Source organism: Elephantulus edwardii, unplaced genomic scaffold, assembly GCF_000299155.1.
Source record: "Elephantulus edwardii isolate Elephantulus edwardi_28Jun2011 unplaced genomic scaffold, EleEdw1.0 scaffold00063, whole genome shotgun sequence".
Lineage (NCBI taxonomy): Eukaryota > Metazoa > Chordata > Mammalia > Macroscelidea > Macroscelididae > Elephantulus > Elephantulus edwardii.
The window spans coordinates 170,267-194,320 of NW_006399813.1; the positions used below are offsets into that span (position 1 = coordinate 170,267).

Consider the following 24,054-nt stretch of genomic DNA (forward strand, 5'->3'; position numbering starts at 1 on the left):
TATGTAAAAGTTGGTGGCTTTGTTCTTCCTGCTGTATAAGCAGATCCAGGCCCTAGAAAGATTGGACCAGGTTATAATTGTTTTTGAAAAGTGTGCTACAAAAACGGAGGGCCCATTATAAGCCAGGTTACAAAGTAAGGAGGGGTAAGGGAAGGACATTTTCCAGAAACAGAATTTCTGAAGAGTCCCAGTCTATCATTTTTTTTTTCCAAAATGGCTGGAAGAGGGAGTAAAATCTCAACATGAGCTTTGAAGTACTGTCTCTGTGAGGGGACGAGTCGCCTTGCTGGGGAGGGGAAAGGCTAAGACCACTCAATCCCTTCCCAGCTAGGAACAAAGAAGCATTGTCCAGGGGGTATGAAAATGGGCTGAATTCTCTAAGAGGTTTCTTCTAGAAACAGACAACTCGGACTCTTCCTCTCACTTCAGCAAAGAAGTTATTTTTAAAAGCACTTGGGAAGTTCCTCCTCCACCCCTTTGGGGGGAAGGCTCAGAGAAGGGAGTCATCAGTACAGCCACCTTCGAGGCCGTAACGGAATTCTTGAAGGTTGGAGACCCCATAGAAGTGTACGAAGGCTGCTGCCACCACCAGGACATGAAAAATCTGATGAGACTGGAACTGTAAGGATAAACAGAGACAAACATTTAGCTTTACTGCAGAGATAAGAGAAACAAGAAGGAAAAAGCATTTGTCTTTTCTAGTTCACCTTTCAAAGAATTTTTTAATGTGGTAAAAGTGATGCTTCTTGTAAAGATTTTAGAAACAGATTTTAAGTCCTGTTTAGAAACAGGATTTTAAAGATTTTAGTCCTACCCAAAGAAGCATAGTATTTTTCATTTATGTACATATATGTGTTGTCTCAAACACTAGATGGTTCCTATGTCTCTCAGCATCTTTACTCAGGTGTTTAACTTTGTGTTAGTCACATATACTAACAGGCCTCGCTGGAAGAGTAATTCCTTACCCATATATCAAACTTTCCAGGAAAGAAGCGCTCAGGTATTCGAGCAGCATAAAGGCCAGCTCCGGTGATGTACATCACAGCCATGAGGAAGAACCAGCCCATCTGGCCAACCGTGGTGGCCTTGACAAAGCCCTCAGCGATAGTAAAGTGCATGGTGGGCACCACACCACTCAAGCCAAGTCCCAGGAACACTCCTGAAAGAAACCAGACAGAAGACCATCAAGTATGGAAATAGGCACGTGAAAGACACTTTTCTCTGAAATGCAAAGCTGTAGGATAATTAGTTAGTTTTTGTTGACTAGCACATATTTAGGAAATTTAGTCAGCAGACAGGTAACAGTCAGTAAATGTCTCTTCCACATCCAGAATGGACTGTCTTAATGCTCACACAGCTATTACCTTTCAGGAACACCAAGAACAAATTTCACATTTCCCACAGTATCAAAATCCTACTGTTGTCAAGTCCATTTCTTATAATTAGCTGACCCTCCAGCAAGTTTTCAGAGGCTGTAAATCGCCACGAGGAGAGTGCCCATCTGTAGCAGCTGATAGATTCAAACTGCCTACTTTTGAGTTGGCAGTGCAACTCCTTATCCACATGGCCACTAGGTTGTAAACCTTTATGGCAGCAGACTGCCACATCTTTCTCCCACAGGGCAAGTGGTACGTTTGAACTGCCAACCTTTTGGGTAGCATCTACGCACTTAAGCACAGTGTCTCCTGGCCCACTGTATGTTAATAAATACAGACAAAAACAATATATTACAGGTATTTGTGTTACCCATTTACTTTTGGAAACTAGTGAATGTGGAGTAAAAAAGGCATAAATTAAAACTCTTTGCAGCCACTTTCTGCCCCTGAATTTGGTTTCATTGGTGTAGGAGCTGCATAAATTGACAGTTTACGGACCGAAAACCCTAACAAATGAGGCTGTTTATTCTGAACATTCATATGTATACAAGGAAATAATTCATTTTTAAAAACAAGAGGAGAGACTCAAAGTAGGATAATTATCATTGCAAAGAGAAGAAACCTTTTCATTGTTCAAAATAGTTGTTGTTGTTATGTGCCGTCGAGTCGTTTGCGACTCATAGCGACCCCATGTACAACAGCCCTAAACCCTGCTCTATTCCTGTGCAAATCTCATTGCCTCTGACACACCCATCCCAATTACCCCAGTCACTGAATCAATTCACCTCATAGAGGGTCTTCCCCTCCTGCGCTGTCCCTCCACTCTGCCCAGCATGATGTCCCTCTCCAAAGACCTGTCTCTCCTTACAACATGTCCAAAGTATGTCAGGCGAAGCCCCAGAATCCTTGCCTCCAAGGAGCAGCCTGGTTTAACCCTCTCTAGGATGAATCTATTTGTTTTCTTGGCAGTCCATGGTACATTCAGTACTCTTCTCCAGCACCACAGCTCAAAGGCATCAATTCTCCTTCTATCCTCCCTAGTCATTGTCCAACTTTCTGATGCATAACAAGTGATTGCAAAAACCATGGCCTGTATCAGGCACACCTTTAGTCTTCAGAGAGACACCGTTGCTCTTGAGTACTTTAGAGAGGTCCCTAACCGCAGACTTTCCCATCGCAATACGTTTTTTGATTTCCTGGCTACTGGTGCCAAGAGTCAAAATAGTTAGGTGTTTTAATAATTAATTTATAAATCTGAAGGGGAAAACAACAACAACAACAAACCAACCCAGTACATTAAGTCTTGTGATAATTGGCTTATGTATAGAACTAGATTTCAAGGCTCCATTTGGTTCTTAAGCTATGAAAGGAAAGCTTTACTATTAAGATCATAAAATAGTTAAGTAACCAGGATCCTAACCTCCTGACTTGGTACATAACTTGAACTGAGAAGTTGTCCACAGCTGCTGGGGCAAAATAAGGCAACAGAGCAAGGAAGAATGGATACTAGTTTCAACACTACCACCCTGAACTGTATGCAATTACCATCATCTTTGTGGGTATCCTTATTTAAACACAGAGCCTGGATAAATATTTAACTCTCCTAACTGAAGATAGGAGCACAGCAAGAGGCAGCAGTCAGAACAGAGCAGGGTAACACTGCATGGTTCAAAATTGGGAAGGGTGTACACCAGGGATGTATCCTGTCTCCATACCTTTTCAACATGTATGCAGAGCAGATTATCCGAGAAGCTGGGCTCTATGAGGAGAATAGTGGCATCAGGATTGGTGGAAGATCTATTAACAATCTGCGTTATGCAGATGACACAACCCTGCTTGCTGAAACTGAGGAGGACCTCATGCACTTGCTGCGAAGGGTCAGGGAATGCAGCCTTCAGTATGGACTGAGGCTCAATGTCAAGAAGACAAAGATTCTCACCACTGCACCAATTGGCAGCGTCAGGATGGATGGCGAAGAGATTGAGATTGTTCACAGCTTCAGTTTGCTCGGCTCCACAGTCAACACTCTTGGTACCAGCAGTCAGGAAATCAAAAAGCGTATCACGATGGGAAAGTCTGCTGTTAGGGACCTCTCTAAGGTACTCAGGAGACTAAGGTGTGCCTGATACAGGCCATGGTCTTTGCAATCGCTTGTTATGCATCAGAGAGTTGGACAATGACTAGGGAGGATAGAAGGAGAGTGGATGCTTTTGAGCTGTAGTGCTGGAGAAGAGTACTGAATGTACCATGGACTGCCAGGAAAACAAACAGATTCATCTTGGAGAGGATTAAACCAAGCTACTCCTTGGAGGCAAGGATTCTGGGGCTTCGTCTGACATACTTTGGATATGCTGCCAGGAGGGACGGGTCCTTGGAGAGGGACATCATGCTTGGGAGGGTGGACCCTCTATGAGATGGATTGATTCGGTGACTGGGGTAATCGGGGTGGGTGTGTCAGAGGCAGTGCGGTTGGCGCAGGATAGAGCAGGGTTTAGGGCTGTTGTGCATAGGGTTGCTATGAGTCCAAAACGACTCGACGGCACATAACAACAACAACAAAGTTTGGAGGCTCATGTGTGAAGTAGTTGGATTCTGGAAGACTGTTTCTCTTGTCTTGGTGAGAGTCAGGTGTGGACTGTTTGTTTTTTCTCTTTCATGATAAGATGTGTGTGAATTGATTGGATTTGCCAGATTTAGCTAACAATGAGCTGTGGGCTGGAAGTCAAACAGGACTTGGTGGTTGGGCCTTGAGGAAATCTCTAGTCTCTGGTGTTAATTGTGTTTGGGATGAACATTTTTCTAAATGGTACAGCACCTGGTCTGTCAATTCGCTGTACTGAGGTAACTTGGGGTTGCTGTGATACTGAACGCTGTACCACTGATGTAGCAAATGTGATAATGGTTACTCATTGTGGACAGTGTTTGGTGGAACTTACAGATTGAGAAAGGCTTGAAAGCACGAGTGGCATCCACTTCCTAAACAACATGTCCCTGTAAACTCTATGAATGTAGAGAAACGAAGATATAGACTAGGCTTCAGGTCTTTTGTTCACAGGGTCGCTCTGAGTTGTGCTCAACTTGATGGCACTTAACAACAACAACAAAGGAAAGGCAGTCCCTTCTATAAATATTTACAGCTCAGAAACGTGATAGAGGGCTGCTAAGAGTTGGAATCAAATAGACAGCAGTGGCTGGGGATTTTCCCCCATTATGGAACTGTAGACTAGTGGTAATTGCTGGTGCTACTGACAAGCAATATCATTTTAAATTAAGAGCCTAGATGAGACAACACAAATTAAGTATGTTTATGTGTCGCTACTACATTAGTTGTTACCAGTGTTTAGGGGTTTTTTTATTTACCAAACAAGAGCCTTATAATCCTTGGGAAAATGAGTCTGTTTTCATTTTTATCCTTTAGGTAAAGTGCTGAGGGGAATGATGTCACGGGGTGGAGGAGGTGGCAGACTGTAGCCAGTCACAGTTAGAGGGAGTGATGCAAAATGACCTCAGGGTTTGTAGGGACAGGGGGCTCCATTCCCTTTGGCTGTCACCGGTCACCAGACCACAGCACACATTACAGGACGAAAGAAGCACTTCTGCCTTAGCTAGGAAGAAAAGGGAATTGGGTGGGAGTGTGCGACACTTCTGGCTGAGGGCTTAGTTTGCTACAGTGGCTTTGCTTGCTATACTGTTTAACTGACTTCAACTATAGACAAGGCAGTGGTGCCAAGGCTTACAGTTAACTGCCAGCTAACTGGTAAAGATCTGCCCAGTTTGCACAGCATGAAGTGGAGAATATGACCTTTGAAGTTCCAGATTATTTTGAAAGTTCTCAGTATAAATTAGCGTTTGGGCAGCAAACGGTAGGGCCTCTTGAGCAAAAGGTCCAAAGATACCTCTCAGTTTACACTATGCATTGATACTCACCTGCTCTTGTCTGCCGATGCTTCGGCGTGGCAAATCGGTCCCACTGGGCCACAATGATGGCAGAAATGCCCAGGACACAGACAATGGAGAGGTAGATGAGCCGTGGCTGTGGTGAGCAGTAGAAGGAGTAATAGAGCCAGGGGACAAAGCTCCCCATAATGAGTAGAGCAATCCCTGAATAATCCAGTCTAGAAAAGAACAACAGGGTTGCAACAAATCAGTGGGGGAAATGAAGAATTTGCTTTAGTTCATTTAGCAGGCCTGGTCTCTAACCTGCTTCTAGTATTTGATAATCTTCAGTGTCCTCTCCTTACAACCTCATACAATCTATCCTGTCATCTGGGCAAGACAAGCATTTCTATTTTACAGTAAGAAAGACTTTAAGAATCCCTGATGACAGAACCGTATTCCCTGTCCTAAATTGTGAACGGTTACATTCCTCAGGTGGATACTTAAATTTAGGAGGCTCATCATGATCCAGCTGGTGCCCAGCACCACACTTAGGGAAGGACTCTGAAATACCTCCAGTTCTGACACACTGAGTTCTAAGCGAAACCCCTTAGACGAGGAATATTATCAAGGGGGACTTTCGTTACTGTGGGAAAAAAATAATCCACCACCATCATCAAATGGGGGGAGGGCACAGACTCCAAGAAAAAAAAACACAAACTGCAGAGTCCAGCTCAGAGCTGAAGAAAACACTGTGTGGTGGACATCTGTGGCTTCCAGCAGTGCATGGGCAGCAAAGATAAGCTTCAATTTAACGAGTGGGTGGGATTACCAGCAGAAGGAAGCAGAGAGTACTATACCACACCCTGAGCTTTGGCTCAGGCCAAGGGGAAGGTAAGCTAGTATTGGGAAGGATGTCTTGGAAAACAGACTGTTGCCACTTTAAGTTTTATAAAGGATGAGTCACAACATTGTACTATTGAAGGTAAAGAAACCCTCCATAACTGGACTCATTAACAAGGCTGCAGTGAGTTTTCTTGTGGAGGATTAAAGAACAAAGCTTCAGTATCCTGCTACTTGTACAACACAGAAAGCCATTCCTGTGGCACACTAGGCAAGGGGTCATGCTAATACACCGTCTTGCCCTCTGATGGATGGCCTTTTTTATCTTCATTGTTTACTGTCCAGCTTTTACCTATGAAGCAATTAAAAAGTAATATTATGGCTTGGGATAGGTGCACCTCAGTCTTTAAATGGACATCCTTGCTCTTTAACACTTTTAAGAGGTACATAACAGTAGATTTTACATGTTTTTTGATTCCTTGTTTTTAAACTTTGAAAATGTCCCTCTCTGCAATGCACCCTTTGTTTCAGACTTCTGTCATACATATAATGCCTAGCCCTTTATTCCTTTTGGACAGTTCTCCCCTCATCTATCTGATCTAATTCAGTGTTACCTATCTATCCACTCTTTTCCCCATTATCTCCCCTACCCTCTCCATGTCTGTCCTATTTTATAACAGTGGTGTTATGCAGTAGTGTCCTTTTGTGATGGAGGTATTTCACTCTGTATAATGTCCTCCAGGCTCCACCATATTGTGTCATGTTTTATGAGTTCACCATTTTTCAATGCTGTGTAATATTCCACTGTGTGAATGTACCATAGTTTTTCTATCCATTCATTTGTTGATGGGAGATGGATAGTCTTTTGACTCACTTGGAAAAAGTCCGAGAGACTTTCTCTGAATGACAATAGACGGTGTGGAAGAGCCAGGAGAAGCTGAGGCAGAGCACTGCACCTAGAAAGAACATTCCGAAAACCACCTTCTCCTGTAGTGGGGCCATGAAGTACATATTTGGTCTGAGCATGGTCAAGATTCCCAAAAAGAGAAACAGCACAAAACCTATGAGAAAGAAGGGAAGAGCCTGTGAGGAAAGACAAATCTGTATGCTTGGTCAGTGTCAGATAACTGATAGTATTAAATCAGTGCGTAACAGAATTACAGTGTGGGAATTGTGGTCCAAATATTTTAGGAAAAAGCAGCATCCCAAGGAAAAAAAGGACTATTATTTTGAAATGCTGGTATCTGGTTTTACAAGAACACAATAAAAAGTAGAAGAAACTGCCTCTATGTAGAATGGTTCTGGCAAGCGATCACAAGAGAACATCTAGTTCCAATATCTTCTGTTTCTAGTTCTTTCTCTTACAGACCAGTAATCAAGCTCACTGGTAATTTCAAGGTACAACTCTTGCTAGCAAATCACTGCAGTAACTTTGTTCTCCTTTCCCCTGGACAAAGCATATGTATAGTCCTTTGATATTTAAGAAGACAAGAATTCTCTCCATCCTAATCACTCACCAAGCAGATGAGTCCAGATGTTGCCAGTTTCTGTATGGATGCGGAAGATGCTCTTGAAGCAGGCCCGGAAAGAGGGCATGGGTGGTCTATGGCCATGCAGCAGGTAGTCATTGTCCTTCAGCCAGTCAGAAAGCACATCATATGAGATGACTCTCCAGCGTCCTTCCCAGACCTAGAACATACACACTCTCTAAAGGCAGGGCTCGGGAACACATTCGCTGGGGTGAGGGACAACCGGTTGAGGGTGTTTCTCAGCCTTTGGTTAGTCTAGGTAACAGTGGAGAGCTAGCCTGGCCCTGAAAGTAACTCAAGGCACAGCATGAGTGAGGATAGCAGAGGTCTGACCCAAATTTGTCCTTTTTAAAAATATCTTTGTCCTTGCTATGGTCATGTTAGTTCATCTGGATATGCTTACATAAAGGTTTCTCAATCTTTAGGAATATATGACATCATATTCTTTAAGCGTTTTGAAATTTCAAAATCAAATAAGCATGGCGAATTAAAACAAATGAAAAATGTAGATTATATAAACTGTGATTTTAAAAATTATTATTAAAAAATAAACATATATAGACTCCTCCTTTGCACTCTCCTCTAGCAGATTCTATTTGTTTTCTCAAATTAGATTCTAAGCTCTTACTACGGACTGAAACCTGAGTAGAGGTTCCTAAGCAAGGAACATCAAAAATGAACAGAATCCAGGGAATGGAGAGGGGAAAACGATTTTCATTCACTCCTAACCAAATTTAGCATTTCCCTCAAACTATAAACAGACAGCAAACCACATCAGTCTTAGTAGAATTTGTGACTAATAGAATTTGTCACTAATAGAAATCACAGATATTTTCATATATTACAATTTTGCAGATATGTCAAAATACTATTTATAGTAAAATATACGAGGGCTTATCATTTAATAAATAAATAAATGAGCCCAGTTGCTCAAGAAAGACATCATGTAGTAGGTCAGCAAAAAAGAGGAACGCCAGCTTCAACGAGATGGACTGGCATGATGTTCTGTCCTGTGGCACACAACGTCACTATGAGTCAGAACTGACTCAATGGTGCCTAATGACAACATTTACTTACTGTACCACTTTTACATATTTAATGATCATCAAAGGATCCACTGCACAAAACTTAAGAACTTCGATCCCCGAGTATAATTTTAACAATGCCTAGCACTGCAGGCAGTAAAAACTTAGCCAGCCATCCACCTATCTTTCTTTGACTTTCAATAAAACACAAACCCGTCGACAGGTGTAAAAGCTTTTCAACACAACTGCATGATTTGGACAGGAAGCCTCACTTGCTGGGACCATCCCAGCACCCCACTGCATTTCCCCGTTCAAGACAGAAGCCTTTGGCTGCACCTTATACACAAATTCCTCCATCTTCTCCATGGCGTGGTGGGCTTGCAGGGGAAGTGTCAGTACCCTCACCTCCTCCTCTTCTTCCTGGGGCACAGGGCATGTCTGCTCTTCTTCAGTCTGTAGGAGAAACACACAAACCAACCAACCAACCCTAGGATTAACCCCATAAACTATATCATCCAAGACCAAAGAGAGCCAGAGAAACTCAACTCAGGTTATCTCTCCAATACAAGGTCATGTGGCCTATCCCCCCAAAATAGCAGGCTGAGCTTACAAAAGAATAAAGGTTTAGTAATACGCTGAATGCTAGAGTAAAAGCTCTTGTCAGCACACAGGAGACAAGTCTGACATCTGAGAGACACAGGATTAAGTCTGAATAGCTCATCCTCTGCTCTAAGGCAGTGGTCTCAACTTTCTCCAGTTTCCCAAATAGTCCCCTCTTCCAGGCCTCTAAATTATCAATAAAGTCAAAGAGTCTCAGAAATTTAATTTTGTCCATGGTTCTCCAGAAGAGGATTCCAAGAAGCTACACTGACTATGCTGTACATCCACAGGAGCTCCCATGGGTACCAGGGCTCTAGAGCAGATTGCATGCAAAGATGCAGCACTAACTTCTGTGCCCAAAGGAACCCTGGCAGCAGCATGCATGCTGGCGAGCACTTGCCTAGCAAGGAGGGAGTTTCTCTCTCTTTCTCTTCTCTGATGATGATCCCGCATAAACAATCAGTCCTTCTTTGATACGTGCCTAACAAGAAGATTGTATTTCCTAACCTCTATTTGCAGCAGCAAAGGCTACATGATTGAGTTCTGGTCTGTGAGATACAAATGGAAGTGTTGTAAGGTACTTTAAAAGGGAGACAGCAGGCCCTTTTCCTCCTCTCCCTTCTTCCTTTACAGTGGCTAGAATGAGGGCATGACAAGAGAGTACATTAAGCATGATGAAAGAGCTAGGCAGGAGGCAGCTAGCTCTCTGAGCGCAGTAAAGTCTCCATATCAGCCTTGGATGGATTTCTTCCAGAATTCTCTTTATGTGATAGAAACTCTGACCTTGTTAAAGTGAGAGGGATTTTTATTTGTCTGCTACATAAAATCAAACCTAAGCTTTCTTCTGTCTCTGACAGCTTCTTTCACTCAGTCAGATATTTACAAAGATGAGTAAACTTGCAAGTTTACTGAGGGAGCAGCATACAATGAGTAAGAACTGGGATAGGGATATTGTCAGGGCACCATGGTTCCTCCTTTACAGGAGGTAAAAATCTTTACAGAGACTCTCAGAGGCCTTAGGAAGCTATTAGAGAAGTGAATAACTTCTCGATAAAATGACTCACTTTGGTTGGATTGGCGACTGCTCGTTTGCCCTTCTCTTCTAGCAGGGGTCCCAGTTCAGCCAGTTCCACTGTGTCAGTTTCCCTGTTACTGGCAGGCGCCCCATTGCCCTGTGCCACTGCAGATCCTTTGTGGGAAGACATCTGGCTGGTACCTCAATACCGTGTAGCTTCAGCTTGGGAAAAGACAGGGGCCTCTCAGCCCCAGGGGGCAGAGGTCTCCCTGTGGTGGTAGACACTAAAAGCAAACACAGACATGAAGGGTGTTAACAGTTTCTCTTGGACAGTAGTTTAATTTTTACAATTCAGTACTGAATAAAATAAGGTCCAGTTAAACCACGCACATTCTGTTTCCAACTCCAAAGACCGACTGCAGAAATGAAATTTTTCCTAGCACTTTACTATCACCCTTTACCCAGAATTCTACTAATCTTACAGATAAGGGCGAAATATATAGTATCTGGTTGCCTGCCTTCAAGTAATCCATTGCTGTGGCACCAAACTGTCAAAACACCCTTCTATGAGGACCACCTTCTAAAGGCGAAGATTCTAAACAGGATCCAGCCCTCCCTCCCACAGGTTTATATCCCATTTAGTGGGAAGAGTCTCACCTACCAGCCATGCTGCCAAGAAAGGACTGGCTATGAGACAGAAAAAAAACCCACAGCAAAAAACCATGAAGGCAACACCTGATTGCAATTACTACAAGACCTAGGCTAGAAAGGAATTAAATACCAACTGAACTCAGCTGGGTTTTATCTACAAATGCTCTGACCAATGTGCCTTGTAAACAAAAGTAGCTTGGTTAAGGGCGGGATGCCCAGTGGTTAATTTTTCCAAAGTCTACTAATTAGCTATTATAGGATTATACTTGTGGGTTCAACACTTGGGTAACAGGCTTTCATCACAATCTCCTTAACCCTTTCATGATTAAATAATTTTCTGCTTCAAACTTTTTGTTGAAACCATATGTTTCAGTAATTGTAGACACCTAGAATGAAAGGGAAAACATTTAATAATAATAGACTTTGATGAAATCTGGTTCACATGTCTCAAAGGGTCTCAGATGCAGAGGTTCATGACATGAGGCTTGTTTCTTCAAGTTCATATAATTATATAGGCCCTATCAGAGAACAGAATGAAAAAGTGGAATATCAGCTTCCCACAAAACTCCAGAGGCAGAAAACATAGGTGGACATCAAATGTCCCACAAGTCACTAAAGGGTTAAAATAAGCACTAGCTTACCTGGAAACAGGATGCTGAAGATAAGGCAGGCCTAGCCTTGCCCTCTGCCACACCCCCCTCCCCTACTCTGCAAGAGCAGGTCCTGATCACTGCACCCCAATTCAGATGAGTTTTTCAGAAACCTGATACATCGATGCAAATCCAGTAGGAGAACATAACTTGGTTTTCTAGGAAAAGTTTCAGAATTCTGTTATGATTTTTTGGCTCATATTTTAGACTGTTGCTGTTGAATGCCTTCAAGTCGAGCACGACTCAGCGACCCTATGAACAAAAGGCCTGAAGTCCCTCTACAATTATCAACATTTATCAACGTTCATAGAATTTCCAGAGGTATGCTGTTTAGGAGGTGGATGCCATTCCTAGTAGTCTTTAAACACAATTCAATAAAATTAAGAGGAGAAAAATGTTCAAAGATACCCACTATTTCAAAATTTCTTCATGGGAATTATTTCTTGGATAAATATAAGTCAGGTATCCTAGTGGGTAAGGAGTTGTGCAGCCAACCCAAAGACAGGCAGTTCAAATCCACCAGCCTCTCTATGGGAGAAAGATGGGCCATCTCCTCCAGTGCATTTACAGCTTCTGAAAACCCAGCGGAGGGTCAGCTATTGTTGAGTAGGTTCCAACTTGATGGCATATACAGGAACAAAAATATGTAAGTCAGGTAAGAGCAATCTAAAATTTCAGAGCAGTCATGCTATGCTCAACACACAAGCACTGCTGAAAGCAATAGGCAAAGCTAGTCTAAGAAAGTGAGGAAAGCAATTAACTCACTGGGTGGCGAGCCTTTAGATGTGTCATCACATAGACAGTTCCTCTTCCTTTAAATGTGCAAGACTCTAACAAGACAGATGCCAATACAGTCACAGTCAACAATTGAGCCCAAGCACAGGAAACGAGGCTCCTGAAAACCTCAGGCAACAGGCAACCCATGTGAGAAGAGACATTATGAAATCTTTTCCAGAAGGCTGACCACAAAACAAATTTCCTCAGAGTGAAGTATTACTGAATAAACGGCTTCACTGAGAAATAACTTTTATTATCAGCAAAAAAAATTATAACAGCTCTGGGCATTTTTTGAGAAAGCTGAAAAGGGGACCAGTTTTCAGAATATCGGCCATCAATAATTTAGAGGTAGACCACCATTTTCCTCTATCCTCAATCTTGTTCTCAGATCCTAGTATGGATCATAAAGTGATACACTGTCCTAATTTTGGTCAGGCCCCTATTTAAAAATGAATAAATGAATATATGGGGTGGCATTCTAGCTGGCAGTTTTATGACAGGCCACCACCAGCTAAGGGTTTGTGTACTTTTTTCTTGTGCTTGTGGGGAGCTCTCCTACGTCTTCCTTCAGAGCCAGTCAATAAAGTCCTCATATATATAATATACAGATTTAGTACTAATATCCTAAGTCATTCTAGGTTTCTGTGCAAAATACAAGTCTGAACAAGTTATATCATTTCCTTTAAAGAGCCTACAATCATATGGCTTAAGGTGGTTTATGATACAGACAAATTTCACTGTTCCAAGAGGGCCATAGAGGGAAACACTTCAACCAGTTCAGTTACTTTGAGTGTTGACACCATTTTACTAGAGGCAAGGATCATAGAGACAAACTTTAAGATAATCAGAATCCAGAATTCAGCTTAGAGCTCTTACTAATTTCCTTATTCGGTCTAAAAAATCTGTCTTCTGTCTTTAAGTCTAGTATTTTCTCAGTATAACTTTAGTCCCTTGGCCATCCTCGAAGACTTTTCCTTTTGGAGGCCAAATAACTTTCTGCCAATTCTTTTAACTCTCTCTAGAATCACCAAACTTATCAGATACTCTCGTTAACTTATAAAACAGCCATGAACTACAACTCAAAAGATAGGACAAAATGCACTCAAGTACATACAATAGAAGTCAATGAGGGGAGCTCTGGTGGCCTAGTGGCAAGGAGCTGCAACTACAATCTCAGAGGCGCACGGTTCAAATCCACCAGCTGCTCTGCCGGGGAAGGAGGGACAATCTCCTCCTGTACCAGTCAGATCTGATTTGACGGTACACTCACACATACAAGTAATAAAATGAAATTTTTTTTAAAAAAACCAAAAACAATAGAAGTCAATGGAGATCACGTTTTTATAGTGAGCAAAGTCCATTGTCCAGTTTGATCTTCTAGACTGTAGTAATATAAAGACACGAAAGGGAGAGAACTGAGGGCATAGCAAGAAAGAAGAGCAAATACTAAAGCTTTAACATACGTTCTCATGGGGGACCACTCAAAAACTGAGAATTACAACTGAGTGCTTTCTTGCTATTCAATAAAATCAGCACAAACCCTTACGGTGTTAAACTACTGATTCTGGGGAGCATTCAGAAGGGCCAAAATACACTTCAACTTTCTGCCAGCTTCCTAGGTCTTATTTATTTTAGAGGAAATACATTTCCTTTCAAAGCTGCCACACCCAACAAAACATATTATAATCAAGCCAAATTCTCCCGTGTACATTTTTGATGGGATTTCTTCAACTCAAGCTAATAAACCTTTACCACGAAGCTTTCCACGCGGATAAATCTAGGATATTAGAGAGTAAAGCTGTGGAGGCAGGGAGAAATCTGTGACCTGACAAATAGGCTAATCCTGTGCCAAACCTGGGAAAGGACCAATTCTTAATCACCAGCCAGTTTACTGAAGAATTTATTCCCTTTATATTTTTCGAAACATTTATTTTCTCAATTAGTTTTCGAGTTTTCCTGGTGATAAAGCATACTCTTTTTCCTGGTGTTAAAAATATATAAAACTTCTGGGGGTGGGGGTGGACAGAGAGGAAAATGTGCAACAATGAATGAATGGAAATCCAAGTTCTCTATAAACTTCATTAAAATATTATTTTTTTTTAAAGTATGTAAAACTAGGAGTTTTAAAAATTGGGGGCCTTTGTCTAAAAGACAAAGAACACTGCTATCCTCTCCTCTAATTCCTCCCTTTGTTAGATATCCTGCTAAGGAAAAACAAGATCTAAGTTTGAAAATTACAAAATGCAGTAATGAGATCCCAGTTCTCCTACTGATGACAAGTGTTACTGACTTAGACAGTCTAAGTGAAAAAATCATAATCTAACTTCTTTTGCACCTCTTCCCCAGTTTAGGCTACCCTTAGTTTTTTGTGGTTTTGATCCTGAAGAGTGACAGGTAAGATTTCTGAATACCTTGATTTTAATAATCAAGGCATATTAAAGAGTTTCATGCCAGTACCTATTTCTGGCAGTAGTGTAGAGGATTGTTCTTCCAACATAAAGGCTGAGATTCACAGGTGGTTCAAATCCACCAGCAGTTCTGTGGGAGAAAGATGAGAAGTTTCCTCCTACTAAGATTTGTAGTCTTGGGCACCCGATGCAGGATCACTTATGAGTCGAGACTGTCTCTGCAGTGAGTTTGAGTTTTTCAAGCTCAAAGGGAGCTTTGATGGGCATAGTTTGTTACTTGTGCCAAGTAATTGAACCAAAAGGTCAATGGTTCAAATCTATCAGCAGCTCCTCAGGAGTCAGATGGGCAGTCAATATCCTCCCCTAAAAATTTACAGGCTGGATAGAGAGTCACTATGAGCCAAGATCAACTTGACGGCAGTGGGTCTGGTTTTCTGTTTCAAACACATAGGCTCCCCAGTGGCAGGGTTGTGAAAGCATTGGAAAGTTAACTGAAAAGCTAAAAGTTCCAACCCATCAAACTCTGTGGGATAAAGATGTACAGTCCTGGAAACCCTATGGGGCAGTTCTATGGGGTTGTGAGGATCTGGAATGGGTTTGGCTTTTGGAAGTTTTCAAGCACTTTACAGATTACACACAGAGAATCAATACAATTGCACAGTGTAACAACTCAATTTGTGCTCTGTACCCTAGAAGTCCTGAAGAGAGGATGAAAGACACCCAAGCATTGAGGACTCTCCTTCATAGGGTCACTATGAGTCATCTGAGACTCGACAGCACTTAACAACAATAACGTCAACATAGAGAATCAGCTGGCCCAATGGACAGAAAGTGATGCTACCAAGCCAAAGGTGGGTGACTTTTAATCCGCGGCCCTCGGGCTTGTCTTTCATTGTTTTTGTTCAGACATTCCTCTGGTCGTATAGCCCTGGTGTACAAGTTGCCATACATCGGTAACTTGTGGTTGCTGTGAGGCTGAACACTGTGACACTGATGTGTCGAATGTGTTAATGGTTGGCTACCCAATGCGGACAGAGAGTGGGGTGGAGCTCCCTGATTAAAACAAGCTTGGAAGGAGGAGTGGCATCCACTTCCATAACAGCTTGCCTCCGGAAATCCTAAGAACCTGGAGAGAGGATGAAAGACACCCAAGCATTGAGGATTCTTCTTTATAGGGTCACTATGAGCTGCCTGCAACTCGATGGCACTTAACAACAACAACCCTAGAAGTGCCAGTGACACAAAGTAAATCAGGGGTATGCATAAAAACCTTGCACTGGATTGGCTCAAGGGCATTTTCAAGGATCAATCCAAGATAGGTACAAACTATAAACCACCATGTCCCCAATATTACTGAGGAACAAAGTGGGGTGGGTGGCAATAATGACAAATGGGCAAGAAAATATCAAAATTTGATAAGTAGCAGCACGAAGAAAAATCAGCACAAATAAGTTTCCAGCTCTAACGTTGGTTTCACTCACCAGTGTGAGCACAAATAGATAGGTCAGGTTAAAGTAGCAAAAATTTTGGCATTTCAGTTTGACTTTATATTAGAATAGATTTACTGGCCTAGGATGATCCAAAATTCAACCCCTTGCTTAGTGGAAAACATCTACATAGCCTTGTGACTACTGAGACAAGGCAGAGAGGAATTACAGGTTTGACACAGTTGCTGGTTTTGGTTTGGGGGGAGGAAATAACTTTTGTTACCCGGTAACATACATCACTATAAAGTCAAGTGCCATTAAGTGCTTTAAGAGTTCAAGAAGTAAACATCAATTTTAACTGGAGTGATGAGCAAAGAGTTTGTGGAAGATTTTAAGAAAAGTTTTCAATGGCAAAGTATTCCAGAAAAGTGCAGGGACATGTACAAAACTATGAATGAACAAAGGACCCTAAGGCAGTGAATAATCCACTTTCCGCAAAGAGAGTCCTATTAGAAAGGTAGAATGAGGCCAGACTGAAAAACTGAGCACAACCTAAAAGCATGAGAAACGTGGTATACTTTACCCACAAGCAAAGGAGGGAGTGTGGGAGTTAGAGGATTCACGTCCTTACCAGGTACTTTTTTATTTTCTTGTAGGCAAAGCGGTCACTTTTTAAAAAATTGCCTGGAAATCATGTAATTTCTTGATCACTTAGAACAGAACGTTTTTAGATCCTACTCTGCAATTAGGTGTAGTTTTGCAGAAATACACCCTAACCTTAAGACGTGACTTGACTCAAAGGCAATGGGGCTGGAAAATAAGATGAACAACCCACCCAGAGACTGGGACTGGTGATCTGCTTCAGAAAGGTCACAGCCTGGAAAACACTATGGAACAATTTTCCTCAGCACGTGTATAGGGTCATTTGATGGCAAATTAACAATAACCGTGAGATGAGACTTTCACAGGTAATGCCAGTTCTTAAGACTGATTCCCCAAGTAACAACAATAACGTGACCACATAGAAGTTACTGCCGGAATTAAAGAAATTTAATGGGTGCACGCAGGGAACTGCTTTGCTGACGCTGCAATCTGTTCAGCCCCACCCAGCCCAAACTCCCAGCACTGTACAGATACTGTACAGTGCTTCAGAACAGCAATGGTAACACAGGCTGTGCAACCACCAGCAAAAGAAACAAAGTGAGCCAGTCCCACTAATTACTTCATCTCAGGAAAGAAACTCCTATCATTTTAAACTACAAATTGAAGGCTTTGGCCTATGGGATCATGGATATGTTTCCTAGCCTGTCTTTTTAAAATGCTAGGGCCAAGCATCACCGCCTCCTATTGCTCCTGGGACATCTGAAACCGTGTGTACTCAAATTTGCCTTAGTTTTCCATTTTCCTATGAAGCACTACAAATAGAAGAAAAACAATCTGTTGTCTTAAAAACAGAAAATTTGAGAGCCAAGGATCTCAACTGCAGACAGCATACATCAATCCTAGGCTTCTGGGGGGGCGGGGAATGAAATTTCACTTTGCTCTTTCACATTTCAGCTTTTTAGGATTGCCTTAACCCTATATATTTTCCCCCAGTCCTCCTCTCCTTCCCTATCAAGGTGGCAGCCCTACCACAGTCCAGCTTGCCAAAGACAAGGAATCTTAGGGTTTCTCAGACCACCAAAGGGGGTGTTCCACTTGCTAAACTGGCTCTATGACCTGGGCTCCTTTTCCCTATCTCCCTCTCCCCTCGCGCGGCGGCCAGGGACCGGCCTGTCCGGTCCAGTGTCTGAGCCTAGACCCAGAGGTGTCAGGCAAGTCCCCAGCGGAGACGAAGGCACACAGCACTCACCAGCACTGCTGGGATCCGGGGATGAGAGCGAGGAACCAGCAGCCCACCCGCACTTTTGAGGCCGCCTCGGAGGCGGTACGCAGTGGGAGGGGCCGGAAATGTTTACAAGCAGAAGGAGAAGCCGGGCGGCCTGGCCGGCTCCAGGGCGGGGACCATGAGACCCTGCGGAGCCGAGGGACATACAGGCTGGGTTAGCCCCCACCGCTGCTCGTTCCACAAGTTGGGGCAAGGGAACTGAGGTGCCAGCGCCCGGAGTCTAGGCCCCGCCCACCCTCCCATCCTGTCCTACTTACCGCCGCGCTGGCGGGCGGGCTGTGCTGGGGGCCGCGGTCCCCTTCGCTACATCCCGCGGCTTCGGAGGCGGCCTGTGGCCGAGTGGCCCCGGATCTTCAGTGCCCACCCCGCGCCGGAAGGGGCGCGCGACGACACGGCGTCACCTCCGCAGCCGCGTCACCTCCCCTCGGGTTCCTCTCGGAGTCCCAATCACAGGCGCGCTCCTCTCCGCCCGGGACCCCACCCCCTGCGAGCCCCGCCTCTCCAAACCTGGCCCCGCCCCCTTGCGACCACAGGCTAGTACCCACCAACCACACGTCCTGCTTCCCTCGCCGGCCCCGCCTGCCTTGCTCCAATCATGAAGCACCAGTTTTGGCCCCTTAATGTCCAATTTTAAATAAACTCCACCTTAGCAGAACCTCATCCCCAATCACAAACCAGAGCGCACGATGGTGTGTTGTTGTTGTGTGCCAGTGGAGTTGGAACCCACCCATAGCTGACCCTTCAGTGGGTTTTCATAAGCGGTTGTTAATCGCGGGGAGATAGCCTATCCATCTGACGGATTCGCGCATCGCGTGTCTTCGGGACTGCAGCACCGCTTCTTAACACACTAGAAAAGGGATTTCAGAGAATTGGATAGAACATTTGGAAGGTCTGTTGAATTCTGTACCTTGTCATCTAAACTAGAAAATCTCCATCTAATCAACCATCACCTTCAACCTTTTAATCCTTCTCTTCCTTCCACAAATATTAATTGAGGGTCTAGGATGTAACACAATAACTGGGCTAAAGAGGGTAGGTGTGTCAGAGACAGTGAGCAAGGTTCAGTGCTGTTATGCATAGGGTTGCTATGCATCATAGTCAACTTGATGGCATATAACAATAAGTGACATCTGAGACAACAGGCAACATCATAATGAAGAAAGGACTGAAATTGTCAACTTCATCTTCCTGGATCCACAATTAATACATTTGGCACCAGCAGTGAAGGCATCAAAAGATGTACTGCACAGTGGAAAGTTTGTTACCAGAAACCTCTCCAAAGTACTGATGAGCAATGTCATCAGTGTAAAGATTAAGGTGTGTCTGATCCAGAAAATGGTCTTTTTTTCCAATAATTTTATTTTTTTAAATTTTTTAAATTATTATTGTGTGTGTGTGTGTGTGTGTACTGATTTGTGTACAAATCAGATCTGACTGGTACAGGAGGAGTTGTTCCTCCTTCTCCAGCAAAGCATCTGGTGGATGTGAACCGCGCACCTCAGGGACTACAGTGCAATTTCTTGCCACTAGGCCACCAGAGCTCGCTGAAAATGGTCTTATCAATCACTTGCTATGTGTCTGAGAGCTGGACAACGAATGAAGAGGACAGAAGAAAAACGGATGCCTTTGAACTGTGGTGTTGAAGAAAGAGTACTTTGAACTGTGGTGCTGGAGAAGAGTATGGACTGCCAAAAGAACAAACTGGTATGTCTTGGAGGAGGTGCAGCCAGAGTGCCCCTTAGAGGCAAGGATAGCAGAGCTTCATCTCACATACTTTGAGCGGGTTGCTAGAAGAGGGTACTCCTTGGAAACTGACATCACGCTGGTCTGTGAAAGGAAGATCCTCAAGGTGACAGATTGATAACAGTGACTACAGCAATGAGCTGAAGTATGTCAGAGATGATGAGAATAGTGCAGGATGACAGGACAAGTTTCAGATCTGTTGTTCCTGTACTCCACTCGATGGCACATTACAACACAATGTGACAGACAGACCTGCTGGCACGTGGCTATGGAAGTTATGCTGCCAACTCAAAGGCCATGCCTCTCTGGAGTTTTGAATCCTTTAGCACCTCTGCTGGAGAAAAATGGGCAATCTCCTCCTGGGCCATTTACCACCTCAGACAACCTGCTGAAGGGTCAGCAGGTCGGCTATGAGTTGGTTCTGACTTGAGGACAGTAATTTTGAGAATATGTGACAAGTAGCAGACTAGAGTCTAGCACTGGCACCTGTAATTTATCACAAATTATGTAATAATTTTTTATAAATTCTCAGAGGGATTTCCTCTGACAGGAATTTAACTTGATCTACTGCAACAACTCTCTGCTTCAGTTCTTACTCTGATATTGCAGCCAGAGGGGTGGTACCACAGCAGGTGACAATGAGAGCTAGATGAGGGTGATGTGGCCCTCAACTAAGCCACAGTACACAGAAAATTACTTTAAGGACCAACAAGTTTCTTACCTCTCCGGAGTATGATATATAACCCGTGTCATTCTAGATGTGAAAGGTTATCCATTATTTACAATGGATGTACTTAAACAACAACAAAAACCAACCAATAGCACAGACACCACATCACTATCAAATGTGTTCTGACTCCATGACCCTACAGAACAGAGAACTGCTCCTCAGGGTTCCAAGCTGCCACCTTTGCAGCAGCTCCCTGCCACCACACTTTTCTCTCATAGTGTGACAGGTGGATGGGTGCCTCAGACTATTTAGCAATTTTACTTTAACCAAGACTCCTTGCCTTGGGACAATAAGTAAGGCATGATTCTCTTTTAAAAACCATTAAAAACTCAAAACTCACATTCCGTCGAGTTGGAAAGGACTCACAGCTGACCCTCCAGCAGGTTTTTATAAGATATAAATTGTATGAGAGGAGACTGCCATCTCTTTCTACTACAAAGCGGCTGCTGGATGTATTAAAAACAGTATACAGGTTCCACATTTGAGTTGAGCAGTGTTAATTGCCCTACGGTCTAGGTCACCAGAGCTTCAAACTCAAACATAGCTGACCCTCTGCAGCAGATATTCAGAGGCTGGAAATCTCATGGGAAGAAAATGCCTGTTTTTCTCTCACGGAGAAGTTGGTAGATTCAAGGTTGGCAGCACAACTTTTTATCACTAGGCCATAACACTCCCTTATCATTCTTAATGTTGTTAGGTGCTGCTGAGTCCAGTATGACTCATAGAGACCCTATGAACAACAGATGTAAACACCACCTGATATTGTGCCATCTTCATCATCTCTGGCATACTTGAGCCCTTTGCTGCGGTCACTGTGTCAATCCATTTCATTGAGGGTCTTCCTTTGTTTTGCTGACCCTCTATCTTTCCAAGTATGAGGTCCCACTCTAAGGAATAGCTGCTCCAAGCAACATGACTACAGTATGTGAGATGAGGCTTCACCATCTTTGCACCCAAAAAATATTCTGGCCTTACTTTTTGCAAGACATACCTGTTTGTTCTTTTATCAGCCCTTGGAATATTCAGTACTCTTCACAATGGCATCAATTATTCTTTTTAGTGCTAATTAAAAGAATGGGCTCCAGAGTCACACAGACCTAAATTTGTGCCCTTGGCCAGGCTCTGTTCTTGAGTAAGTACATGACCCTTCCAAAGGATAATTACTTCATCTGAGAAATGGGACTCAGTGCTATTTTAATCCTTTGCCAGAATTAAATGAAATAATTTAAGTTCTTAATACTGTGCCCTATAAATGGTAAATGCTTCATAAATGTTAGCTTCGTCTTGTTGTTATGTGCCATCAAGTTGAGTACGCCCCACAGCAACGCTATGAACACTATGAATCCTGTCCTGCCTTGTGCCATCCTCACAATCTCTGACACACTTGGGCCCATTGCTGCAGTCAGTGTCAGTCAACCTGGCTGAGGGTCTTCCCTCAGAAATTTCCCATTTCGCACAGAATTCAGTTCAAGCTTCATTAGCAAGGCTCTTCAGAAGCTGGCTCTAACCCTCTCAGGTTTCATCTTTCTCCACCTTCCCTCTGGCATCTTGGGCCTCTGTGAACTTTTTCTAGTTCTCTAAATATGAACCTTTTCATTCCTGTCAGCTTTTGCACGTCTAGCATCTGTTGACCTGCCCTTGCCTCAATTCTCTACCTGGAGATCTTTGGCAGTTTCACAATGTTTAGGATTGGTCTGTCATACACAAAATTGTCATGAGTTGGAGTTGGCTCAATGGCACAACAATATGTGGTTTGGACTCAAGACAATCCGAGGTTCACATGCAAGCTCCTCAATTCAGGATTATCAAGAAGATTAAATTATAAGGCATAGATTGAATTAGCCCAGAACTTGGCACATGACTCTTACTCAAAACTACTAATTCCCTTTCTTCTCTTCTTTCCTCTCTGAAATTTTTTTTAATCCCTTCCTATGACCCTATCTATACCGTGGCTTCCCGTTACACCATTGATCATGTGTTGTAATTATTCACTAGTCTACCTTACTCAAACAGTAAACTTTTTGCTGAGGGCTCAGACTAGTCTTGGTCATAACCATCTTAGGGCTAGCATAATGCTTGGCTCGAACAACTCCTTAATAAATGTTTATATGTTGCGTGGATGAGACAGCAACTTGTGGAAGTCATGTCATGGTGTGGTTACACATGGGAGAGTCTTTGATGGGCTGCTCCATTGAATGGGCTCAACCACGTCATACAAAACTTTCTTTTGGCAGGTGATGTGACTGAAACTGAAATTTAAAAAAGAAACCATTATCAACCTTCTCTCTGAGTCTGATGGAAAAGAAACCATTATCAACCTTCTCTCTGAGTCTGATGCACTGCTTTCTCCTCATGGGTGAGCAATCTGAAGGGGCTAGTTCCACCCTGGGAGAAGAGTCTGGAGCGAGTCCTGCTGTCACAGCAGAGGAGAAGGACATTGCTCAGGACAGACAGGCCCAGGGGGGAAAGTCTGGCTGGGACTGGTAAGATCAGGTTACTTTTTAAAGGAGAAAGTTCCTCTTCCAAATAGAAAGAGAATACTTTTGAGTTCTTTGGCAGGTATTCTGAGGAATCATAAATTTAGTGAAGGAAGGGCCAAGAGAAGGAGGAAGGACCACTGTGAGGGGCAGCTGGGTTCAGAAAGCATTTCCTTGATGTAGGTTCTCCTCCCCCATCTCCAAAGCCCCCATGCAGAGGTTAAGCTTCTGGCTCTGCTGAGATGGTGACAGATCTTGGTGGCAGCTCACATTTCAGCACATGGAACAACTATTCCAGGGCTCTTTGGAAGACCTAGGAGAAATGCTGTGCTGGGAAACCCTTCCTTCTGAGGTTCTGAGACACACAAGGCCTTGGAAACAAGGACTTCAGACACAACCACCTTTATGTAGCCCATGGGCCCTCAGCCCCATTTATTTGCAGAGCCAGAGGTTCCTGTCACAAACAACAGTCTAAGACTTTGGGGCTGACCAGTTTCCTCTATCCTGGGCAGGGGCAGAGAGGGAGATGCATACAAATACATATCTCTCAACCTCCCTTCTCTTAGGATTGGGGAGCTGAAGGAACCATTTCCTATTTACCTTTGCAGTCAGCTCAACTTACATTTACACGTGAAGAACTTGCCTGTGAGCTAAGCACAGAACATGAAGTGGAAGTCATCGTACAGACTGAACCTTCCATTATGGACAAAGAAAGTAAGATCGTGAAGTGATCAAAGAACTCACCAGTCTTAGAACAACTGTACATGTTCCCTTCTTTATGACCCTGTGGAAGGCGCTGCTTCATGGGCCTGACCTGAAACTTTTATCACAGGTAGATTTGGGGGTGCCTTTGAGGAAACAACTCCACCTTGTTCTTCTATGGGCTTCAGGGATATTTCTCCTTCAGTTACTACCCAGATTTCAGCTCCCGAGTAAGACACAAAAAACCTAACCCGATCAGAAAAGGAACCTAGGGCTTAGAGAATTTAAATATGATGGAGACAGTTACAAGGAATGGGCCCAGGGAACTGGGGGATGC

At 43.4% G+C, this 24,054-nt stretch overlaps 1 protein-coding gene across 1 annotated transcript; it reads right to left on the minus strand.

The window, feature by feature from the left end:
* Positions 1-10,548, minus strand: ADIPOR1 (adiponectin receptor 1). The gene is made up of 7 exons (XM_006887879.1): positions 10,314-10,548; positions 8,986-9,102; positions 7,613-7,784; positions 6,970-7,156; positions 5,304-5,491; positions 966-1,159; positions 1-619 (listed from the first exon to the last, which is right to left on the minus strand). Exons 1-7 carry the CDS (start codon positions 10,452-10,454, stop codon positions 491-493), a joined length of 1,128 nt encoding a protein of 375 aa, XP_006887941.1. The 5' UTR covers positions 10,455-10,548; the 3' UTR covers positions 1-490.
* Positions 10,549-24,054: the final 13,506 nt, after the last annotated feature.